General features: G+C 40.8%; 1 protein-coding gene across 2 annotated transcripts in view; it reads left to right on the top strand.

Moving 5' to 3' along the window:
• The window catches only part of LANCL2 (LanC like glutathione S-transferase 2), a 60,661-nt gene extending 40,633 nt beyond the window's left edge, over positions 1–20,028 (top strand). The window contains exons 3-9 of one of the 2 annotated variants that reach the window (XM_064290206.1): positions 694–901; positions 1,924–2,071; positions 3,195–3,341; positions 10,803–10,985; positions 15,044–15,220; positions 15,529–15,601; positions 18,621–20,028. In XM_064290206.1, coding sequence (XP_064146276.1) covers positions 694–901; positions 1,924–2,071; positions 3,195–3,341; positions 10,803–10,985; positions 15,044–15,220; positions 15,529–15,601; positions 18,621–18,736 — 1,052 coding nt within the window. In that variant the 3' untranslated portion in view covers positions 18,737–20,028. The remainder of the gene's footprint in view (positions 1–693; positions 902–1,923; positions 2,072–3,194; positions 3,342–10,802; positions 10,986–15,043; positions 15,221–15,528; positions 15,602–18,620) is intronic. The other variant, XM_064290207.1, reaches the window with a different exon arrangement.
• The last annotated feature ends 5,809 nt before the right edge of the window (positions 20,029–25,837 follow it).

Genomic DNA, 25,837 nt, shown 5'->3' with positions numbered 1-25,837 from the left:
ACGAGTCAGACAGTGCTCTTTTGTTATGCATAGGCTTTCATCAGCTAATTTTTGGACGTAGGTCTCCAGGAGTTTCTTCCTAGCCTGGCTTAGTCTGGAAGCTCTGGGAAGACCTGTTTACTGTGGGTGACCCTGCTGGCATTTGAAATACTGGTGGCATAGCTTCCAGCATCATAACATCATGCAATCCACCACAAAATGTCAAACTGCCAGACATGTCTTGGGGGAATGAGTAGGAAGTGGTATATCTTCCCGCGTCTTAAAAAAAAACCAAAACCATTGCCATCAAGTTGATTCCGACTCATAGCGACCCTATGGGACAGAGTAGAACTGCCCCATAGGGTTTCCAGGGAGTGGTTGGTGGATTTGAACTACCGACATTTTGGTTAGCAGCCAAACTCCACCACTCACCATCAGGGTTTCCTCCCTAGTCTAAGAGGTATTGAATTGCTGCACCAGAACAATTAGCAAGATAAATATGTTTAAATATGTTTCAAGTTTTTTCCATACTGCATTCTCTTTGTTTTTTCATTTTTAAGAAATATATATGTAATTCTTCTGATGTTGTTCCTTTGCAGCCATGTGGTTTATGTAGGAGATTTCTCATGTAATTGTAAGATAATATCCCAAAGGTAAAAAAAAAAAAAGTAACAATAATAATGCTTTTCTTTTGGGTTGGGGGAACTATTCCAGGCATAGCCCTGTTGTACCTGCAGCTGTACCGGGTCACATGTGATCAGACCTATCTGCTGCGGTCCCTGGATTATGTGAAGAGGACACTTCGCAATTTGAATGGCCGCAGGGTCACCTTCCTCTGTGGAGATGCTGGGCCCCTTGCGGTAGGAGCTGTGGTGTACCATAAACTCAAAAGTGATTGCGAATCCCAGGAATGCATCGCAAAGTAAGTTTTGAAGATTGAAAATATTTTTTCCAAATTCTAAATTGAAGCTCTTGCTATAAACAGATATTCAAAAGAGGAATTATTTTTAATTTACCCACTGTTGAAAGCAGGTCCGTCCAAGAAGTGAAGAGGTTTGTGTATTATTCTGAGCATAGTGGTGGCATCAGATATGCTCCTTTCATATTGAAGTGTGTGTGTGCCTAATTTTTTGCAGGAATAAATGTGTTCTCTTGAGCTAACTTTAATAATTTTTACTAAGTAATTTTCTATTGCTTGCTTTTGATGCAGGGAAATCAGCTTACGTGTCTTACTGTTGCTGTCACATCAATTCTGACTCATAGGGACCCTACGGGACAAAGTAGAACTGCCTCATAGGGTTTTCAAGGAGCGGCTGGTAGATTCGAATGGCTGACCTTTTGGTTAGCAGCCGAGCTCTTAACCACTGACTATGCCATCAGGGCTCCTTACATACCTTGTATCCACTATCATAGCTAACCTTAGAATCAACCTTTAAGTAACTGATTAGATACACTAATTATGAACAATTTAGGAATATAGTGAACTTTTATTGCACCTGTTGGTTTATATTCCTTCATAATAAGCAGAAATTAGGGCTCACTCCCAGGATCTGGTAGAGTATCTGGCACAATGTAGTTGGTTAATATTTGTTGAAAGACAGAATGAGTCAGGCCAGTGCCCAAGCACTGGCTGTATTTTAGTAGCATTGCCATTTAGATTATGAGTCACTATTTTCTCATTCTGAATTTCAAAATGGGATGTCTTTTCTTACATGGTTTAGAACATATATAAGTGTAGAAATATTGAACAGAAAGGTGTCTGTTCTTAATTTTGATATCTGAGAGAAGAATTAGTGAAGTGGAGAAGACTTTGTTGTTGTTTTCTAATTTTTGTTTTTTTTTTTTGAAGTAGTAGTTCTTAAAGATCCGTGCTAGGTTACTTCCTGTTTCGGGAAGTGGTATTTTAGGCATTCTCTGAGAAAACAGAATTCTCTTGTTGGTTAGACTTTTGCAGCTCCAGAGAAGCGTTGTGTGTGGAGATTCAGACCTTCCTGACGAGCTGCTTTACGGACGGGCAGGTTATCTGTATGCCTTACTATACCTGAACACGGAGATTGGCCCAGGCACCGTGTGTGAGTCAGCCATTAAAGAGGTACTAAAACGTTACTGACAGCTGCTGGCATATTCTCTCATCTCCACCTTTTGAACCTGTGTGTTACCATAGCGTTATATTAGTGACTGAACTCTGCTTCTAGGTAGGATGAATTTTTTGAAAGCATCTCATAACGATTTGGAAAATGGCTCCTGTTTTTCCTTCAAGGAAAGATTTTTAAATTCTATACTTTTCTTCAGCCTGTATTGGTTTAGGTGTTTTTACTGGAGCCAAACAGCAGCAGCTTCAGAATGAGGCAATGTTTATTTCTCTTTCTTGAGCTATCTGAACTGGTAGGCAATTCAGGGGAATGTAGCCAGGGACCATGACCAGGGACCTGGGTTCTTTTGTTTTGTCATACCCGAGGGGCATGCCCTTATCTGCATGGTAAGAGCTAGTTTAGCACCAGCAGCCTATGGGGAAGGGAAACAGGAAGTGGAGGATAAGCAGCTTCCTGTATAAGGATACAACCTAGAAGACACCCACATCACTTCTCACGGCACATTGCCAGAATGCTGTTAAAAGGCTGTGTCTGGCTGGCTCTAGCTAAGAGGCCAGATGCACAGCTGAAACCTGAAGGTACTATTACCAAAATGATGCGGGGCAGATGGACATAAGGAAGCAATTAGTGTCTGTGCAACATAGCCATTCCAGACAGGATGGTCTTCTGATCTAAAATTTTTCACACCACAACAGATCTCATTTTTGCATCTTTCATGAATAAAGCCACAGTTCCTCCAGCCTTTCCTGGGACATGCATTTGCCAGTCTTTTAGGGGAAAACATTGCTGTTACAGTAGCAACTAAGTGATCTAGAACAGTCTCTGTCATAATAAGAATACCCTAAAGAAGCATTTTAGAGTAAATTTTTCTAAATTCTAGTAAACTGTTTATAAACTGGATTTCTCAGTAAGGCTTGTTTTTTGACTCTGAGATTGCCTTCTGATTTCTGTCTGCCTATACTTACTAATTTACAAATTAAAGATAAGTAAGTTAGCTACTAATTTCGTAAAGAGTTTTAGATTACATAATCAACATATATAGAGAGAGACATCTGTCAGTGTTAGACTACAGAAGGATGCATGTATGTTTTTTAGGTTTATGCTGTCTCATTATCTCTGTAGGTAGTCAGTGCTATTATTGAGTCTGGTAAGACTCTGTCCAGGGAAGAGAGAAAAGCTGAGCGCTGTCCCCTGTTGTATCAATGGCACAGGAAGCAGTATGTCGGAGCAGCCCATGGCATGGCTGGAATCTACTACATGTTAATGCAGGTAAGTAAAAATATTCTGAAATACTAATAAAGTGACCACATTGCAATATGTTAGATCACATATGAAGTGGGAAGTGAAATTCTCAGTAAGCAGGCTGAAATTAAATAGGGGCGTCCTTCTGAGTCGTAGATATTGGAGCTCCGCTTCATGAATCGTGAGCAGTGAATTCCTGAGAGCGCATTTGTATGCAGTTTTATACCAGATTAGCGATCCATTGCCCACACTTTTCACTTATCTTCTGTCTGTCTCCTTGGGCTCATTGAAGTGGGAACTCTTTTAATGGGGGAAAACCTTCGGGGAGCAGGAAGGGCCTCTGCAACCCAGACTGGGGCAGAGCCTTTTTCATATGCCGATGCTCCAACTTGCTACCAACTGTGTTCTAAATTTTTAACTAGTTTATTGTTGTGGTTGTGATTGTCCCCCAGTTGTCCCAGACACCTGTGGAATTAAGTACTGACTCTTCTGTCAGACAGAGTGCCCCCTCAAATACTGCCTCCACCTACCCTTCAGCCTTGTGGCCTCTGGGTCCCTTCCCATCCGTGTACGCAGGCTGTTTTTGTTTGTTTTAGTTAAGCCTTTCTTTATTCTTTATTTTACCACACCCATAAGAGAGTAATTAATTAACTTGCTCAAAGTCACAAAGCTAATAAGTCAAGGAACATGGATTAGAATTCAAATCTCTACCACTAAAGAGCTCACATTTACCTTTCTTTCAATTTTACTTCAAATTCCTTTTTTTTGGGGGGGGGTATACTGCATCATGCTGCTGCTCACTAGAGGATAATAGGAAGTCTATATCTACATGGGCCTAAAAACCCCTCTTCTGGCAACTAGTTGTCTTGTTTATTGTTGTAGTAAACATGCCTGTGTTTTAATTCGTACATTTTCTTTCTAGTACAGGCACACATTTCCAAAGTGAACAAAATTCCATACCTTGTTAAAAAATGACACTATTACTCTGGGCAGCCAGTACATTTTGTGTATACTCTGTTTTCTCAGAAAAATGTTTTAACTGTGGCTTGGGAACTTTTTTTAAGTGATAATACCCTTGCAGAACCAAAACCCCTTGCTGTGGAGTCAATTCCGACTCACAGCGGCTCTGTAAGACAGAGTAGAACTTCCCCGTAGGGTTCCCAAGGCTGTAATCTTTATGGAAGTAGACTACCACATCTTCCTCCCACAGAGTGGCTGGTGGGTTTGAACCACCTACCTTTCATTTAGCAGCTGAGCGCTTTACTACACTACGAGGGCTTCTTGATAATACACACCCCCCCCCCAAAAAAACCAAACTCATTGCCGTCAAATATGGTTAAACCCAGGGGGAACATAATCATTTTAGAACCACACCAGTAAAATAATAACCTAACTTAGATTCAGATGTCTAGTTTGATTTTGTTACATGTTAGCAATTTTCTTGAGAGAAACATAAATCATAAAGTATTCTATTCATGTGCTTTTAAAGTGAAGAACATGGAAGCAGCATTTAGTAAGCATTCTATTAAGAAACTTATGTCCGTTTTCTTTTTGGGTGTTAAGCAGTATTTGCTAGAGCTGGCCCTCTCCCTTTCGCTGCACTCAGGGCATGTTTCTAGAACATACACACCCAAGTCTTCACAGTGCACTTTAATTTGGAAGGCTATCGGCAAAACATACAAAAACTTTTAAAATATCACTTAATCAAAATTCCACTTCCACGATGGCAAAATAAAGACGATTCTGCTCCCTTCTCCTCTTGAAAATCGTCTTAAAACAACAAGGAAAACAAAACATAGAAATCTAAACTCTTTGATGATACTAGGAGACACCTGGAGCCCCAAAGTATACATATAAAGACTAAAAGCAGGAAAAGAATGGAAAATGACCTGACAGGACAAGGGAAGCCCACATATAGCACCTGAAAAGGACAATGGCAGCGAGAAGCAAACCAGTTTGTCCTGCAGAACCCTAGAGCTCGGGAATTTAAAGCACCAGGTGCTACAGAAGGTGGCATCAGGCATGTGTCTGTGTGGGCAATAAGGTCTGGGCAGCAGGAGGACTTCTTTGAAAATCCTTATAAGAAGCAATCAAACCTCGCCCAGCACAGAAAGATGACTGTACCCCAAACTCTGACTAAAGACAAAGGGAACCTGGTCTAGAGGAAATGAACCACCTCTTGACTCAAGACAGCTGGGTGTAGAGGAGAGTTGAAGCAGAGTATAGAATTAAGAGCAGTGGGCTTGAATGAATGTCCACATAGTAAATGGTGAGACCCCCCGCCTTTCCACACAGCCCCCTTTCTCTCCCTGCTGAGCGCTAGCATGTGTACACCCACCTCTCCCTCACTCTAACAGGCACCCTTACCCCCACCACAGGTGGACGATTGAAATCTCTTTTTTTTTTTTTTTTTGAGAAACAACTAGCCCAGATAAAAGATTTATGGACACAGGCCTTTGAAAGTTCCCAGTGATAAATTCAGCTCACCATCCAATCATCCTAAAGTGATTGCCACTGTGTGACAAGCTACATCTGTGCAGAGCACATCTAATGAGCGCCGTGCTGCCTCATGCATGAAATATGAACTAACCTCCACGGAATTACCAGACACTCAAGGGAATCCTCTAACCTGAAGTGCAGAGACATAAACAAATTGGGGGGTGGGGTGGGGAACACAAGACAGAGATAATATAGCAAGCAAAAGAAAACATCAAAGAAACTATAATAATATCCTCAGGGAAATAAGAGAAGTTGTTGCATCCAGGAAATAAATATTTGGGGAATAAGAAAGAGCTCTTTAGAATAAAGAATATGATAGTTGAAATTTTAAAAAGTTTATGAACATGTCTGGAAAATAAAGTCAAAGAAATCTCCCAGAAAGCAGACAGACAACGGGAGAGGGAGAAATGAGAAAATTAGAGGATTAATCTAGGCTGTCCAACATTTGACTAATAGGAGATCTGGAAAGAGAGGGAAAAAAAATGCTGGGGAGGAAATTTTAAGAAAATTAATAAAGACGTCCCAAAACTAAAGGATATAAAATTGACGTATTGAAAAGGCCTACCAGGTTCCTGCACAGTGAATGAAAAATCAAAGGAAAAAACCCTGCACCATGGTACAAGAGTGTGAAAGCTTAAGATAGAGGGATAAAGAAACAATTCTTAAACCTGCTGAGAAGAAAAATCAGTTTATGTACAAAGGTCAGGAATCAAAATGGCATTGGATTTTTTAACAGCTCACTAAAGTTTAAAAGGTAAATGCCTTCCAAATTCCAAGTAAAAATGATTTCCAACATTGAGTTCTTCCCAGAAAACCGTCAATCAAATGTGTGGTAGAACAAAGAATTTCAAACTTTCAATCTGGAAGTTTTTCGTTTCCCTATACCTTATCTCAGGAAGCTACGTGAGTATGTTACCTACCAAAAAAGGAAGTACAGTAAGAAAGAAGACATGAAATCCTGGAAAAAAGGAGATCCAGTACAAGAGGGAGAGGAGTAGAATCCCCAGGAAGTTGGTAGATGGAAGTCTTAAGACAGCAGTTATACAAAAGACCCAGAAAGCAACCAGTTTGGAGCAATTTGGAAGTACACTGGAAGAAAGAAAATTCTGGTAGGTTTGACTGGAAAATGATATTGAGAAACATTTTACAGAGATGCTGGTGCTTCAAAGGATTACCTAGTGCTTCAAAGAAAACTAAGCAAATGAGAACAGTACTAAGTCCAGGAAGAACTAAGTGTTTTAAAAGAAGATATATATAGTTTAATGCATTCCTTGTCTCAACAGCAAACAATATGTATTTATATATGTAAATAAATAATACAGTAGAATATGTGATGTTACTAAAAACAGTGATATAGAATAAAATTCTCTTGGGGAAGATTGGGGGAGGGAAAGTGTCCTCATTTGCCATCAGGGGATGTCCATAGATGACATCTAAAATTAGTAAATAAGGACATACTTTGTCTATGTATTATTTAGAAATATTGAGGTAAGATAAAGAAACAGCTTTAAAAAAATGGAACTCAGTTTTGTGCTATAAAGGGACACTTTTATAATAAGCTTTTTAACTTTTTTTGTTTTCTACTTTTAAAAAAGAATTTACTGTGGTAAAATACACATAAGAAAACAATTTGCTGTTTTAACCCTTTTTTTTTAAAATGTATAATTAAATTACATTCGCCACATTGTGCACCCATCACCACTATTTCCAAAACATTTCCATCACCCCAAACAGAAACTCAGTGCTCCTTCAGCAGTCACTCCACATTTCTCCTTCCCACTAACAAATTATCGTCTCTCTGCATTTCCCTGTTAAGATATTTCATACAAGTGGAGTCTTAGAATATTTGTTCTTTTGTGTCTGGCTTGTTTCGCTCAGCATCGTGTTTTCAAGGTTCATCTGTGCTGTAGCCTGTATCAGAACTTTGTTTCTCTTTATGGCTGAATAATATTTTATTGTATGGTGTGATGGTTAAGGTTATGTGTCAGCGTGGCTAGGCCATGATTCTTAGTGCTTTGGCAGATACTGTGTAATCATCCTCCATTTCTTGCTCTGATGTGAGCAGCCTGTCAGTTGAAAGGAGAGTTTCCTTGGGGGTGTGGCCTCCATCCCATATATATGGATGTTCTAGCAAAGCCCTCTCTCTCAGTCGTGCATCTGACTTGTCATCCTCTGACCTCTGCTTTTTCAGACGTGAGTCAGCAGCTGTCATGGATTGAATTGTGTCCCCCCAAAAATGGGTGTATCAATTTGGCTGGGCCATGATTTCCAGTAATGTGTGGTTGTCCTCCATTTTGTGCTTGTAATTTTATGTTAAAGAGAATTAGGGTGGGATTGTAACTACCCAGTTCATATTCCTGATCCAGTGTAAACGGAATTTCCCTGGGGTGTGGCTTGCACCACCTTTATCTCTCAAGAGATAAAATGAAAGAGAAGCAAGCAGAGAGTGGGGGACCTCGTACCACCAAGAAACCAGCACCAGAAGCAGAGCGCATCCTTTGGACCTGGGGTCCCTGTGCCTGAGAGGCTCCTCGACCAGGGGAAGATTAAGGACAAGGAATCTTCCTCCAGAGCTGACAGAGAGAAAGCCATCCCCTGGAGCTGACACCCTGAGTTTGGACTTGTAACCTACTGGACTGTGAGAGAATAAACTTCTCTTCGTTAAAGCCATCCACTTGTGGTATTTCTGTCATAGCAGCACTAGGTGACTAAGACAGCAAGCAGCCTACTGCCTGACCTGCAGATTTTGGGATTCTTCAGCTCCTGCAGCCCTTTGAGCCAGCAGCCTGCCAACTGACCTGTCAATTTTGGGTTCATCATCCCCTGCAACCACATGAGTCAGGAGAAGCATCTAGCCTGACACCTGACCTATGGATTTAGGACTTGCCAGCCCCCACAACTGCTTGAGCCATTTCCTCCTGGAAAAGGACATCACATTTGGTAAAGTAGAGGGTCAGTGAAAAAGAGGAAGACCCTCGACGAAATGGATTGACACAGTGGCTGCAGCAGTGGGCTCAAGCATAAGAACAATTGTGATGGCGCAGTACCAGGCAGTGTTTTGTTCTGTCCTACATAGGGTCGCTATGAGTCGGAACTGACTCGATGGCACCTAACAATAACAGCAGTCTCTGTATGTATATTTGTATATATATACTTCTCTGGTTTTGTTCTTATGGAGAGCCCAGCCTAAGACGTGTATATGCCACATTTTATTTATCCATTCATCTCTTGATGGATTCTTGGGTCGCTTTCGCCTTTTGGCTATTGTCAGTAGCTGCAGTGAACATTGGTGTACAAGCCTCTTGAGCTCTGCTTTGAGTCTTTGGAATATATACCTAGGAGTGGAATGCCAGGTCATATTTGACTTTCTAAACTATGTGTATGTACTATTTGGATAAAAGTAATTTTTTGAAGTATCATTTAGCATTTTGCAAATATATTACATGACCTATAGCCTACAGTTGTTTTTAAAAATCTAACTTATTCTCTACGTGTGTGCGTATGTATCAGCAAGAATACCTGAGGATTTCTTTTTTTTTTTTTTTAGTGTGTATTTTTAAAGATATTAAAGTTCTGTTTCACTGAAGTTTAGAAGTCCTGGTGTTCCTTAAATTATCTCTTCTCTTTATGCTTAACAATGCTAACTTTTTGTTAAAGAAATGAGATTTACATTTTATTTTGAAAGAAGGTATCATGTTGTAGATTTTCTTTAGCTTTAATAAAGTAACAAGAATTTTAAATTAATATTTCATTTCATAATTAGAAGTGTAATTGTTATCACCTCTAGATATTTGCTATTAGAACCAAATAAAAATTGAGTTAATGACCAGAGACTGATTCTCTAACCTAGACTTTAGCAATAATGCAGATTTGGATGTACTTTAAAATATGTATGTCTCGCCTAAGGTATTTAATAAACTACACCTGTGCATTGTTACTTTCAAGGTTTTCATGGAATCTATACAGTAACTTAGAAGTGAGGATGGTGAGACTTTGTCTCACGCACTTTGGAAATGTTAACAGAAGGGACCAGCCCCTGGAGAAGGATATCATGCTTGGTGAAGGAGAGGGCCATCAAAAAAGATGAAGACCCTCAACGAGTTAGACTGATACAATGGCTGCAACAATGGGCTCAAGCATAACAACGACTAGTTAGCGTGGCACAGGACCAAGCAGTGTTTCGTTCTGTTGTACAGAAGGTTGCTATGAGTTGGAACCAAGTCGAGGGCACCTAACAGTAATAACAACATACAATAACTTGAGACTCTTTGAATGTTATTTATTTATGTCCTTTAAAATAATACCTTAAAATTAAATATTGTCCAAATGTGTTTTTAGTCTTTGTCTCTAATAGTAAAACTTTGACTAACATGAATTTTATTATAAATTATAGTAGGTAACATTTAATGAGGGCCTTCCATAAGTAAGAGCTATTATTAAACACAAATTATTGGATGATTGAATGAAACATGCATTTTTTTTTTCTCATTTATCCCTCAAAACTACCTTAGGAATTAAGTACTGTGATTATCACCATCTTAGAGATGAAGAAATGGAGGTTAAATAATTTGCTTGAGATGACAGTAAGTAGATTTAGGAGAAGAAATCAAGGATTAGTGTTTAATCACAGCAAAACAGTAAAACAAAACAAAATCCTTTTTAGTCCTAGGTTCACTTGAGATTGAATCTCAGTCTTCCTGACTGTTACTATAGGATGGCTTTACTTCAAGTTGATGGTCTCGATTCATCAAAAAAAGATATATTGAATACATTATAACACTAATATATTTTAGAAAGATTTCCAAAAGAGTTGAAGCAAAAAAAGGGTCTGCCTTAGTCTTAATTATCCAGATTATTAAATTAATCCTAGTTTATTATGTCCCTCAGTATTCTGGGTAATTGAGTATTATATTAGCCACAATACAGTGATTTAAAAAAAAAAAGTAAGAAAAATAAAGTGTTTTGGTTTTGTTTGTTTGTTTATTAAAGCCAGCAGCAAAAGTGGACCAAGAAACCTTGACAGAAATGGTGAAGCCGAGTATTGATTATGTGCGCCACAAAAAGTTCCGATCTGGGAATTACCCGTCGTCATTAAGCAATGAGACAGATAGATTGGTCCATTGGTGCCATGGTGCTCCTGGTGTCATCCACATGCTTATGCAGGCGTACAAGGTCAGTATTTTGGTTCATCTAACAAGCATCCGGTGGCTAGAGATCCAGTTTTTACTGTTCGGTTTTTAGCTTGATTTTGGTAAGCACATTTGAAGCTACAAACCCTTTAGAAATAATGTTTTACAACATAAATAGAACGTGTCTTTATTTCACTACTCATCACCTCTGTAGTTAGTGCTGTGTGTTTGTGTGTGTGTGGCTCCTATTACAGAATCTTTTTGTTTTTATTCTGTTTTAGGTGAAAGTTTGCATATGTGTGTTTTAACAGAGATTATATTCATGTGTAAAAACCTAGATGACAGCATAGTAGTGATTTTCATTCTAGTGGGTCTCAGTATGGAATAAGGTGGTAGACAGTATTATAACTATAATGCTTTTTTGTTTGACTTTACATCCTTTTATTTTCTTGCTTGAATAAGCCTTTATTGCTGGATTATTATTCAGGAGCATTTCAGTTTGAGTTTAAAATTGTTACGAAGTATTTCATGATAGGTTTGGTGCTTAAAATTTTACACAAATGGAGCCTTATAGGAAAACAGGGAGTACCTTCACTGATTACTTCTACTGGGTGCTTGCTAGAAGGGCACAATATTAATAATGCTATTGATTTCTTACATGGATTAAGATTTATTCAGTTGAAAGCAAACAGTGCTTCTTTTGCAGTCTTGTTTTTTATTTAGTACATCTTTATTTATAATAGTTAATGTCAGGGATTGGAAACTCTCTGGGGCAGTTCTACTCTGTCTTATAGGGTCACTGTGAGTCGGAATCGACTTGACGGCACTGGGTATACTGGGTATATGAATAAAAGCATTCAACTCCAACCACAGCAGTTGTTCTGTTCAACGCAGGGTTTTTGTTTCAGCAAGCTCTCTCGTTTTTGGAGAAATAGATGGAATTAACAGAGCAGAATTCATTTTTCTGCCTAAAAGTAACAAAAGAATTGGTGTCTAAATCAATTTTATTTTCCCTTGTGACTTAACTATAATAAAATTATTCAGGAAAGTTATGGGGAAACATCTCATGATTTAGGCTGATTTCTCAAAAATTGCTAATCCTCCTACAACAGCAAGACAATATTCAAATAATAGGAAAGTCATATGGACGTGGAAGAAAATAACTCAAAGTTATGATATCTGGTGGGAGTGAGGCACAGTGGAATATACTCTGTGGAAAAAGAACGTAATAATTTATCCTCTTCCCAATATCCCAGCTTTTAAATTAAATCATAGTTCTGTTGAAACCACTGCCTCCCCCTATTTAGTGCTTTAGAGCAGTTGTAACTTCAGTGACCTAGAGATGAGTTCCTCATAGAACAAATACTCAGCAGTAAAGTCTGAGCAGACACGTGACTGTACAGACAGGGACCTTTGATACTCAAAACCCACGTACCACTTTGTGAAAACCTGAACTCTTCTCTTTGTCACTCATTTTCCCTTTCCACTTTAAAGAGGACCAGCCATCGCAGCCGGGTACTCCTGATAGCTGACAGTCTTTGCTTCTGAGGGTCTTTCCCGCCTTGCTTCAGCAGCAGCGCGGTGAGCAGGGAATCAGAGCCCGGGGCTTCCTCTGGGGACCCGTCCTCATCCTGAGCAGTTCCATTTCCATTAGCCCTGCTGCCAGTTACCACCGTCTGTTCCTCCTCTGCTGGTCACTCTGGGGGAGCTACCCAACAGTGCCCAGCTGTCCACAGGGCCACCAACCACGCAGGCCCAGCTGCTCCCTGCAGGGTTTCTGCTCAGAATCCCATTTAAACACCTTTCCCTACCCTATTGATTCCAAAACAGAATCTAGAAGGCATAGTGCCAAAGATGGCAAGTCATACACTTAGTCGCTTGCAGATGAAGGCTTAATTCTGCCCTCTATATTAAGGTTCTCAAACATGAGGAAGACGAGGAACCTCAGAATCTCCTGGGGGCAGGAAGGCATCAGTTTTAAAAATCATATGTAATATACATTTATAATTGGGAGTAAAAATAGGTTTGATAGTGTAAACTACAGAAGATAGGTACAGACTACACCTGGCTGCCTGTGTCTTCTGCTGATGTGTCTTTGTCAGTGAGTGGAGTGTGAAATTTGTATTTGGCTGAGGTGGAAGGCAGGGGAAAAACACAGCGCTAGACTCTGTTTTCTCTCAAGTTACTGTTAATTTAAGTTAACAGAGCCTACATTTATTAAAGCCATCTCTCAAAATTAGGTAGGAAGTGTTTAAATTTTATGTAATAACAAGCTTTCAGCAAGTTTCTCATCCTAGCATATAAACCCATATGTTCTTCAGTTATGCTTATGAAGGCTTAAGCTTTTCAAGTATTTGAAAAATATTATCTTTCACAAAGAAAAAAGATAATATTTTTCAAATACTAATAATTGAGTCTAAAATTTGAAAAAAAAAAAATTGTCTTCTCTTCCTGTAGATACTAACCACATTTCAGTATTTAGCTAAACTTATACGTGTATGGAAACCCTGGTGGCATAGTGTTTAAGTGCTATAGCTGCTAACCAGAAGGTTGGCAGTTGGAATCCACCAGGCGCTCCTTGGAAACTCTCTGAGTCAGTTCTGCTCTGTCCTATAGGGTTGCTATGAGTCAGAATCGACTCCATGGCAACAGGTTTTTTTTTTTCTTTTAATATATGTGTATCAACATGTATTATTTGTTAGTTTAAAATTATACGACATTTTAGATAGTCTTGAAGAAATGTCAAGGTTTTATCGGTATTCTTATGCTGTATCAGGAATTCTGTTAATTGCGAATAATTTTCAAACAAATTACATTTGCGGGCCCCATAACTGGAAGCTGTTTTGATGAGTAGTTATAGTCATCTCCTGATTATCTGACAGCAACTCGTTGCCAACTCATGGCGACCCCTGTGTGTCAGAGTAGAACTGCACTCTATAGGCTTTTCAGTGACTGCTATCTTATGGAAGTAGATCGCCAGGCCATTCTTCTGCATGCTGCTTGGTGGATCTGAACCGCCTGCCTTTCAATTAGTAGCTGAGCTGAAACCATTTGCACACTCACGGACCAAAAAAACCAAACCAGTTGCCATCGAGTCGATTCCAACTCATGGAGAGACACGGTGTTACAGAGTGTAACTGGGCTCCGTACCCACTACGGATGCTGATCATAACTGTGCTTTTTTTGTGTTTTTTTTTTTAAAGCCTCAGAATCCTTCTCAACAGAGAGGTCACTATAATCGGTCATGATCAGATGAAACCTATTTGCTACCCACAAGTAGATCTTCTCTAACGAATGACCTTTTGTCTCTAATTCATTGTTCAAAACTTAGAATAAGTTAAACAGATAAAAATTGCTAATGACAGATTCTGAGGAAGGACCAGGGATACAAAACAAATGAAATGTCAGGAGGAAGAGAATTTAAAAGAAAGGTTGAGGAGAACACAGACAGCTTCCGCTTGACAGTGTGTCATTTGCCTTCAGCCTCAGGTGGACAAATAAGCCCGAGGGCTGAGCTCGTTTGCCTCGAAAGCTGGACATGTGAACAAGTCAGTGGAGAAAGGGGTATTAAGTTCTGCAACCCTAGTCCGCCTGGCTCCTGGGACTGAAAGCTCTGCGCAGGTTTCCTTGTGGTGCGTCATGACACATCATGGCAGCCCTGGTATGCGGGGTCATCAGGGTCCTATGACATCGGGCTGACCCAGGATATTGAATATCCCTGTTTTAAATGGCCAGGCATTGTGTGTCATCAGCCCTTGATGGTCTTCTTCGCAGGTAGAAGCTTTCAAGTGGCAGGATGTGTGTCCCAGGAAACAAGAGTGGTTTCTCTGTGACAGAACATCTTACAAAAGACATGGCAGTGGTTTTAACTTTTTTAAAACCAAATTTTGGAATTTATTTGGCAAAACCATGAAATAGAAGGAGGACAAAGAGGGATAGGCTGGCAGATTGAGATTGTAGGTGCTGTGTCTGATAGGCTTTTTAAAAATTCTCAATGCCATTTCACATTTCCTACGCATTTTTCTAACCGGAAAGGGAAAGCATTTTGCTAAGTCTGTATGAAAAACACCTCTGTAACACTGCTGTGCTTTCATTGCCCAGATGTTTAAGGAGGAGAAGTACTTGAAGGATGCCATGGAGTGCAGTGATGTCATCTGGCAGCGAGGCTTGCTACGCAAGGGCTATGGTATCTGCCATGGGACGGCTGGAAATGGCTACTCCTTCCTCTCTCTGTACCATCTCACGCAGGACAAGAAGTACCTCTACAGGGCTTGCAAGGTAAGCACAGTTCTGTCCAAATAGCTTCTCAGCATCCCAGAGTCCACAAGTAGAACTCTTCTTCCTCCTCTTATCCTGTTTCTCCCAATTCTTTTCTTTCTTCATGACCCAGCCTTGCCCCTACCCTCTCTGTGCCAGTATCCTCGGGGATAACAGTGGTACCTACCTCATAAGGCCGTTGACAAGGGTAAATGAGTTCTGAAGAACATAAGTTCTGAAGTCACTTGTCCTCGTTGAACTCCTTACAGTGTCTTTCACTGTCACCACTTGAAAGCTAACTCCTCTCCTAGAAGTGTCTCCCTTCTCAGTTTGCAGAGTGGTGTCTAGACTACGGAGCCCACGGGTGCCGCATTCCTGACAGACCCTATTCTCTGTTTGAAGGTAAGAGAGAGGAACAAACCACAGATTCAAACATTCGCGCGAGTGCAGTTGGCCCTTCTGTTTCTCCGTGGACTAGCACTATGAAATGTGATCATCCTTGAGTAGTATCTCCAAAACTCAGAAGTAATTGTGAACATATTAGTTTATTGCTGAAAATTATCTTGAGTCTCTATACCATACCTGATTTTTGCACCTGTGAACATCGTCCAAGTATTTTTAGACTTTTTATGAAGTATATATGCAGACAGAACATAAAATGCTATTCGGTAATGGAAGAAATAAATTTACTCCTCTGAATTTCATCTATAACATTGTGTATTTAATGTTGATCTATCTACAGGAAGCCTGAATAGCTATTAAAATATATTTAGTTCTTTAAATTATATAAAGAAATATGAGTAATTAATATTAGCAATTAGAAATTAGAAAAAAATAACAAGAAATATTGAAGAAAGTTCTGAAAAAGAAGAGCAATGACAGTAAATCAGTAAAAGCAACAATAATTTGAAAGAGTCTGCTGCAGGCACAAAAAGTAGAATTCAGAAAAACAAAATAGAATCCTATAAGGAAACCCAAATATATAAATATTTGTGTGTATGTGTCTGTATATGAGTTAGATAATTTATAACACCACGGAAATCACAAGGCAAAGATTAAATGGTTATTGTAATAAATCGATGATAATTTTTATTTACTTTAGAGCCATATCTTATACCAATTCCAAGATAAACTTCAGAAGGCATAAATCATTGAATTTTTTTTTTTTTTGCAAATCAAATAATAGATGAGTATTGAACTTTTCCTGCATCAGTTGATAAGATCATGTGATTTTTCTTTTTTAGCCTGTTAATATTGTAGATTGCATTGATTGATTTTTTTTCAATATTGATCCAGCCTTGCATTTCCGGAATAAAGCACCCTTGGTCATGGCATATAATTCTTTTTATATATTGCAGAATTCTACTTGCAAAAATTTTGTTAAGGGTTTTTTCATCTATATGCAGAGGGGTATTGGTTTCCCTTTTTGTACTGTCTTTGTCAGGTTTGGGTATGAGAGTAATACTGGCCTCAAACGGTGTTGAGAAGTATCCTTTCCACTTTGTTTTCTGATACAGATTGCATATTAATTGGTAGATGAATTGAAGTTAATTCTAATGTAAATGTTTGGTAGAATTCTCCAGTGAAACCTCCTGGGACTGGAGATTTCTTTTGGGGGGAGTTTTTAAATTAAAAATTCTCTTTCTTTAAAAGTTGTAAGCCTATTCAAGTTACCTATTTTATATTGGGCGAGTGGTGGTGATTTCTGATTTTTTAGGAATTGGTCCATTCCATCTATGTCCTGATGTCTGAATGGTTTGTAGTGATATGTCCTGTTTTATATTGGTAATTTTTAAATCAAAAAATAGAAAAATGAGCAAAAAATAGAGCATTTGTCAGATCTTTTGAGGATATAATATTTTTACTATTAAAAAGATAAAATAGGATTTCTTAGAGTAAAAGCTTTAGTCTTCTATGCCATAAACTTGCTAAAAGGACAGCCATTTATATGCATCAAATGAAACAGACTTAATACCTGAACTCTTAAATGTACTTCATTCAGGTTTATAAATTCAAGGTTATAACAGCAACTTCAAAGCTCCAGTATGTCAAAAATCTATGAGTCTGTAACTCCCTGAAGGCCGAGAACTTACCAGATCCATCTTTCCCTTTTGCCTTGAAAGAGCCTGGCAGACAGAACTAGGAACAGACACTAACTAAGGGATTGAAAAAAAAAAACCCAGTGCCATCGAGTCGATTCCGATATTGAGTGCTTATGGGGTCACCACCAGGCTGGAAGGGCAAGTGCTCCCTCCAGTCGAGTCTGTCCCACCAAGACGAGAGGACAAGGGTCTTTTCAGCACGGCCACGTGCTCTAGGGTCCCTCCTGAGGGTGTTTTAGGTCACTATTTTTTCCCCCTTAGGGGTTCTAATAGTTCAGTGGTTTTCAGACTTTTAACTGCCAGAGCCCTTTCTTCAAACAAAAACTTCTGAGGAAGGCTGGGCACAACCAATACCCTTCAGTAGGAGAATGGGGAAACAAACTGATGTACTTCTCAGCTGTAGAGAGGAACCGGCTACTAATACAGCGTGAGTGCATGCCAGACACGTTTTCTGAGTGAAAGAAGCCAGGCCTGAAGGCTGTATACTGTACGATTCTATCCATATTAAGTTCTGAAACAGGCCAGGAATCTTGGTGGACTAAAATCAGAACCATGGTTGCCACTGGGAGATGAGGAGGTATGAGTGACTGGAAAAAGGGACATGAAGGACCCTCCAGGGATGACGAAATAGCCTCTATCTGAGAGGGGTTTGCAGCACTTGAAGTACTCTTAAGATTTGTTTCATTATATATGTAAATTTTACATCAAAAGAAAAACTGTAAACAAAGGAAAACCCTGTAAGAGAAGAATTGTTCTGATTTAACCCCCCCCCCCCCCACACACACACACACTTCAGAAGCTTCTTTGAGTAGGGTTTGAGTTTAAAACCCAGGGCTTGATTACTGCAGGGATCTGGGGTGGGGATTTCCCCGAAACAAATAATGTTTGCATGAAAATAATGGTCTTTGAACCTAAAGAAGGCATAAAATGCAACTTTTTGTTTGGACTAAGAATTTAAAGGCTCCGAAGAGGGGGAATTTTATACTTTGAAACATGCACATCCATAACTTTTTTGTTAGAGGTTCTGTAAGAATCATCTGAAAGTTCCAAGATTCAAGATTAAAGCCCAAAAGCCAATTAAAAAAAATTTTTTTTTAATTAAAAAAATAGCATAGTGAAGAAAGCTGGTATCATTAGCTACTGGATGCTAGTATAAGAATTTCTAATGTGGAAAACTTGGGGTTTTTTATAAAGTTGTTTTTAAAGGCCCTAGCACCTTTCTTCTCTATAGCCCCTGGTAAGTAAGTAATTAGAAGTTACTTTGCAGATACTACTCTATCCAGCACCCTTTGGTAAAAGGATCCTTGTTTGACTTGCAGGCATGGCTGGTGCTATCCACTTCCTCTCCGACGTCCTGGGACCAGAGGCGTCACAGTTTCCAGCATTCGAACTTGGTTCTTCACAGAGGGATAAAAAGGTGCAAAAAGACAACTAAAATACCCATTTGGACCAAAAGCCACTAGATGGCTTAGTGCCTGACACAGAACCAACTGAATCCTGAAAGAGAAAAAAAACACTTTCACAGGCCCCCTTTTGTTCCAAAGACCCTGCAGTTAGAGCATGAGTGAAGAAGCCATCCATCAGCTTGTTGTAACAGCATTTTCCTCACTGGTGTAAAATACGAATTCTCCATAGCCAGACTCTCAGTAGCATTTGCATGTTTCTTGGTGTTGTCTGTAGGTGTAAGTTCTAACCAGAAAGCCCTTCTCTTTCCATGAGTCCCGAGCCAACCATGCATGAGTGTCTTCAGCAGCCGCGCTTGTGTACACAGCGTATACATAGGGAACAGTCAGGCCATGGCTCTCTTTTTGTCTATCAGATTATCTAAGGTGATACCCTCGGATCATACTTTGTCAGCATTTTCCATGGGCACCACTCCAAAAACAGAGAAGAAACTGAACAGATAAGAGGAGGCTTTGCTGCTTTGAGGGAGTAAGTCTTTCCACAAAGGAGTTGAGTGCTTCCTCTTGTGTTTTGTGCCCCATCTTAGTGTTTTTAAGAACCCATGGGGGTGCAGTGCAGCTCTATGAGGGCTCACCATCTTCAGCAGAAGCTTCAGGCATTTGTTGTGAACCTCAAAAGACTCCTGGCAGCCCAAGGCAGTTAGTGTCCTGGCAAATGGACTTCATGAAGTCAAGGGTAACATTCAAGGGAAGCTTGGCAATGTCCGCCTTAAATAACAAGTAGCAACAACTAAGCATTTGCAGTTCTAGAACCTTTTTCCTGGCGTGTATAATTAAAACAGATGCCACCTCAATTTTATTTATCAGCGTTATTACTAATTGTTGCAGAACAGTGGGTACGATTTTAGATGGCTGAAAAACAAAGATGTTCAACTGGACCCATGTCCCTGTAATTAATTTACCAGATTGTTTAAATAAGTTTATCAAAGTATGAATTTGGGATGAATACAGTTCTTATTTTTTTGCCCCCATCTTACATTTGATGAAATGCTTTAGCATAAAAGCACTGGTCTGTATTTATACATATGAAAAACGTAATGTTCTAGTCAAGAAAATTAGGCCATTATTTGTCTGACTTTTTTTATTTAAAATTAGGCACATTAATTTGGATTAGCCTACCCTCAGTAATTCTATTGTGAAGATTTCAGTGTTCAGAAGGTTTTTTGTCATCATGGTACCACCCAAGTCATATGGGACTTTCAAGAACTTCTCACCTTGCGAGCTCACCCTCATGTCATAAAAGACAATATAGGACCTTCTAATGGCCTGAGATTTCAGTGTTCAGAAGGTTTTTTGTCATCATGGTACCACCCAAGTCATATGGGACTTTCAAGAACTTCTCACCTTGCGAGCTCACCCTCATGTCATAAAAGACAATATAGGACCTTCTAATGGCCTGATCCTTGTCTACAAGGGACTCTCTAAAATAGTTTATCAGCCCTAGTTTCCACTCCTTTCATAAAGGAGAAATAAGAATGTCGGTTTAGAAGAAAACTGTCCTTCATGCCTTGTGCAGTTCTTAGAGTGTGAATGGGCCTTATTTGTGGAGCTGATAACACTAAAAACGTGACCTTTAATTTCTAAGTGGTACCTCTCTTCATTGCAGACACTCTTGTTTAAGTCACGCTTATCCTCTTTCAGCAGAGATTGATGACTTCTGAGGGGATAAGTCCTCCTGACTGTATTTTAACTGACCACATGAGCCTGGTAATGGGCTTCTCAGGATGGTTACAGCACCCTGTCCTAGGGGAACGTGCTGTCAGGAATGAGCTGAGGGGAACTGTTTGCAGAAGACAGCACACAATATCAGAAAATTCACATCATCCAAAAAACACTGTCCCCATCAAATACAGCTCAAAACAATATCAAATGACAGAGCTTACTAATGAGGTCCTGTCCACCTCATCAATAGCAACCATTATGGCTTCAGCTGAAAGCATTGCCAGAGCTGTCCCGTATCTTAGTGGGATCCGGTGGGGAGCTGCACGTGGAATCGCCCTGGTCCCCCAAATACAGCCATTCAGCCAGGAGGCAGTGCATCGTGGCCAATGGCAGCTTCAGACCAGCAAGCAATGCTCAGCTGTCTTGGCCTCTAGCCAGGTGCGTCCTCCCTTGGGCGTGTTTGAAAACACTCACTAGGCTTTGGGACTAAGATGCTGAGGTAATGATAAAATACTTGTAGAATAAATGACCCCCAAAAGTTGTTCCAGATGGCCAGGCTTCTGTTAATAGAGATTTGATTTACAGAGGTTTGTAAAAAGCTCACTGGGTTGACACTTTGCCCCTCACCCACTAGATATTAGCCAGGTGTGCAGCCCTTGGATTCCACATCAGCCCACTTCTCGTGTCTGTTACCTGTGGTGCTGCTTGGCTTTACTTACAGCTTGCAGTCCCTGGAGGCGAGGAAGAAACAGCAGACCTTCAAAGGACAGAGGATTTAAAGAATTCAGTGTACTAGTGCTGAGCATTTGAATTCAGATTTTGGAACATCTCACTGTCATTTCTTGGAGTAGCTTGTGTCCACAACTGTTCTCTAAAATGTGTCTAAATTGAAGAACACGTACATGCATAATGCCATTTAAGATTTGAAGGGAAAAAAAGTTGACATCCCCAAAAAGTGTTCTGGGTTGTTTGGTTTTGTCAGTAAAAGAGAGTTTTGTGGTGATGACTTCTGGAATCTCCATTTGTTCTCACGTTGCTGCCTTTGAGAGTGACATGGTTGAGAACGTTGGTCACCATTCTTCTGAAGATGTAATTCTTCACTCAGAAATGCGGCTCTTGCTCAGGCTATGCTGTACTAGATAATGTTAGAATTATAGCTAAAGGTCTCTTCGTGTGCATTCTTCTTTTTTTTATTACAAGGGATTAAAATATCCCTCTGAAACCTGAATTATAATGATCTAAAAAAACACAGTTGCCATTGAGTTATTTCTGACTCATGGTGACCGTGTGTGTGTCAGAGTAGAGCTGTGCTTCGTAGAGTTTTCAAGGCTGTGACATTTTGGAAGCAGCTCACCAGGCCTTTCTTCCGAGGCAATGCATGGATGAACTGCCAGCCTTTTGGTTAGTAGTCAAGCGATTAACCATGGTGCCATCCATTTATAATGGTGAAAGCCTGCATATCTTGAGCCAGAATTTTGTACCACACCCTGTACACTTACTATTTTCCTTAATCTTTGTAACAACCTACAAGGTGGGTACTATTGTTGTAACGACTTCATGAATGAGCAAACTGATGGACTCACCCAGGTCACAGCCTGTAAGTGACAGAGGCAGGGTTCAGACCCAGACAGTTCTCACCAGCCACCATACTTCTGAGTTGCACTCGGCAACCTTTCCCCTGCCTGTATGACGCAGAACGTGAGAAGTTTAAACCTGGGAGGGGCCCTGTGACTTGGTCATGCGCCTTCAACTAGGACATGGGGGAGCAGGGGTGCACACACAGGGCCTCTTCCTCTGTCCCTGCCCACTGCTGCCCACTGCCTACTTGACTGGAAGACACAGTCACCATTCATTGCATTTATATACTGCTTTGAACTCTAAGGCAGTTTCATATCTCGTTTCATTTGCCAAATTCACAGAAGCCAGTGCTCCAAGTTTAAGGTCCAGATCCCCTAAAACACTTTTACAACCTACCCACTCAATCCCAGGCTCTTTGCTGCCTTGTCTAGGCCCCTCCTGTCAAGGGCCTCCTGCCTGGCAAGAGGCCGGGTATGTAGGAACTGAGCTATATGGGTGGTCTTCAGGAGGCTGTGACCCCACTAGATTTTATGTGCACAGGCCACAGGCATATGAATATTCATCTAGAGGCAGGGTTCCGAGTTTCATCAGAGTGTCAAGGTGGTCTGTGACCCAAAAAGGTATGAAGTGTCAAGTTGTGGGATAATGAATGAATGTTGGAAGCCGAACATCAAAGTGGGGAGCAGTGATTGCTGAGGAAGTTGGACATGGCAGAGGTATGTGGTTCAGAAGGCACCAGGCTCACCTGGGGAGTCCTCTACCCCCACAGAAGAGCCCCTCATGTGGGTCTCCATTGTTCCACATCAGAGAGTCTTGAGAAGAGCCAGACTGCTCTTGACTGCCATCCCCGGGCTGGGGCTCTTAGCTGCTCCTTGATACACAGCTGCTAGGGTAGGAGGAAGTGGGACAGAGTGGGCACCCAGGACACACAGCATTGCAGTTGTCTACGTGAGCTGGCCAGTGGCCCCGAAAGGTGTGTTCCGCTCATGGCCCCTCTGGATTGGAGAAAGGCTGGAAGCTCCCTTAAGGCCCAGGCTTAAGAAGACCCTAGCTCCCTGAAGTTAGATCACTGGGGCAAGTGGTGACCTCAGGTGTCTGGAGCTATCACAAAGCCCAGTCGTCATCTTCACACATATCCCTGCCCCACTTCCCTCTCCCAAATGGAGATGGGAGGCTTGATTCGTTCATTCAACAAATGTTTAGGGAGCATCCATGCTGTGCCAAGCATGATGTGAAGTTGTAAGAATGAAATGATAAAAAACTGCCATGGATCCTGTCATGCAGTTCACAGTTGGCTTGATGAACCTGCCATAGGCGAGCAGCCTCAGCTCAGACCAGGGGGAGCCAGGCACTCCCCAGGCAGGACCTTCGACAGCTGCTGTGCACTCGAGTGGGACAACAAGCCTTTTGGGGGAAGAATATGGTAGTGCATCTCCCAGTAATGGCAGGAGGACGACAAAGGTAAGTGTGGTCAGATGCAGATTTGCAGCGTGACACCCTTTGGGTGTGAGGGTGAGGCTAGCCCCTGCCCTCCAGGAGCACAGGTCTATGAAAAAGGCTAATATCCCCACTTTACAGCCAAGCTGGTGTAGTTACAATGTTTGAAGTTTAAAAGCAGAGGCCAGGGAGTCAGAATGCTTGTTTACCCCCCAGCTCAACCACTTACTGTGTGAACTTGGGCAAGCAATTTCCTAAGTTCAGGTTCTTTTCTACACAATAAGGGCAATGATAATATCTACCTTATTTGGTTGGTGGGAGAATTAAAGTGAAACCATAAATGGAAAGAGCTTGGAGCACATGCACACAGTAAATTGGGGAGGTGAAGGTGTAGGTGTGCTACTTAAATGGGAAACAGGCTCACTTCTCATGAGTGGGGGAACCTAGTGGAAATGGATTGAAACCCCAGATCCATGAGGCTCCAGAATCCCACCACAGTCAGGTATCACTGCTCTGCCTGGCAGCCCAGGACTTTCAGCCCGCCCTAGTTACTCTGTAAGGTAGACTCTTGTGGTTTTCACCTGGTCATAGGACCTTCCCCAGATGAAGCTGGTGGACTGTAGTGCTGGCCACAGGTTGATAGGGATCTTAGTCTTTAAAGTAAACCCCATAGGAGAACAACACATATGGAGTAGCATAATCATACATTCACCCTTTCCAGCAATAATCTGCAGTTGCCCTCATCCAGAGGTTACCCTAGAAAATGTTTTAAGATTTCAATGAGGTCAGTCCAAGCTCAGACTCCAAGTTTCCTAATTTGCAGTTCCCTGGGCCCTGAGACTTGAGATTGAGTTGGTCCTAGGTCTGAGCTGAGAAAAACGGTATATCCAAGAGAAGTAAAAAAAAAAATTTTTTTATAATTCCATGACTTCTCGAATTTTTTTTTTTAATTAGAACAAGCCACTTCTATATCCTCCTAGCACTGGAAAGTGCTATCTATAATCACTAGGTAATTTGTAACAAAGCCAGTACAACAAATGGGGATGAGATGAGCTTCATGTCTTATCTTGAACAGATACAAATATTTTTAACAATTCCAAGTACTGACCAGGCCTGCTTTTCAAACCATTTCCTAATGGAGGCTGCAGGGAGATTATCAGACACTATGCTGGGCAGCTGGGAACCAGGTGTAATCTCCATGCTAAGAGCGGGGCGACCTCTGCATTCTCCCCACAGAGAGAGTCCTGCCCTCCTGGAGCCCTCCTGAGCTGGCTCCCCTGCCGCACACACTCACAAGGAGCCCCTCCAGCTCTCTGTAGCAGGAGAAGGGGCCATGCGCATCCCAAGAGCTCTGCTCACCTCTCCAACTGAGGTCAATTTTTTGAGATCTTGCATGCCTGAAAGTTGTCTTTATTCTACCCTAAAACTTAACCCATTGTTTGGCTGTTTATAGAATTCTGGGCTGGAAATTTCTTCCTGCTGCCAGAAGGCGTTGCTCTACTGTCTTCTCGCTTCTGTCTTGCTGCCCTGTGAGAAATCTGTAGCCACTGTGATTCTTGTTTCTTTGTATGTGCTCTTGTGTTTTGTATGTGATCACTCTGAAAGTTGTAGGATGTTTTTCTCTCTCGTAATGATGGACCTAATCCTGGATTCTCTGTGGGCCCTTTTAATTTGGAAATTTGTGTCTTTCAATTTTGGGAAATTTTCTTGAATTATTCCTTTAACGATTTCCTTCCCTCCGATTTCCTTATATCTCTTTCTGGAACACCAGTTATTTGGATATTAAACCTCCTAAAATAGTACCTAATTTTCTGTTTTACACCACCCTTTTGGTTATGTTTTGGTGTTACTTTCTAAGCAATATCAACTTTACCTTCCAATACTATTGTTTCATTTCATTATTTAAATTTTCAAGACACTCATTCTCAGTGTATTTTTTAAAAAATAGTGTCTTATTTCTTGGTTGCAGTATCTTATTTCTCTGTGGATGTTAATTCATTCAACAAATATTAAATGCCTACTCAACATCAGGCACCATTCTAGCCAACTGGAATCCATCAGTGAACAAAATATGTAAGAAGGTGATAAGTAATATGGGCAAAAGATAAAGAAGTTCAGAGTAAGGGAGGTAGTGGTGGAGGGTATGCAGATTACTGTTGTAAACAGGATGATCAGGGTAAGACTAGAGACAGTGACATTTGAGCCAAGACTTGAAGAAAGTGAGGGAGTTGGCCAAATGAATGCATCCCAAACAGCACAGTTCCCAAAGGTAGGCGCATACCTCTCACATTCAGGGAGCCTGTGTGGCTGGAATGGAGTGAAGAGGAGAGTGGTAGAAGTCAGAGGAGGACAAGGCAGAGAAATCACGTAGGGCCTTGAAGATCAGTCTTAGGAGT

Source organism: Loxodonta africana, chromosome 8 (genome assembly GCF_030014295.1).
Source record: "Loxodonta africana isolate mLoxAfr1 chromosome 8, mLoxAfr1.hap2, whole genome shotgun sequence".
NCBI classification, from domain to species: Eukaryota; Metazoa; Chordata; class Mammalia; order Proboscidea; family Elephantidae; genus Loxodonta; species Loxodonta africana.
This window is presented reverse-complemented; position numbering and strand designations above follow the sequence as displayed.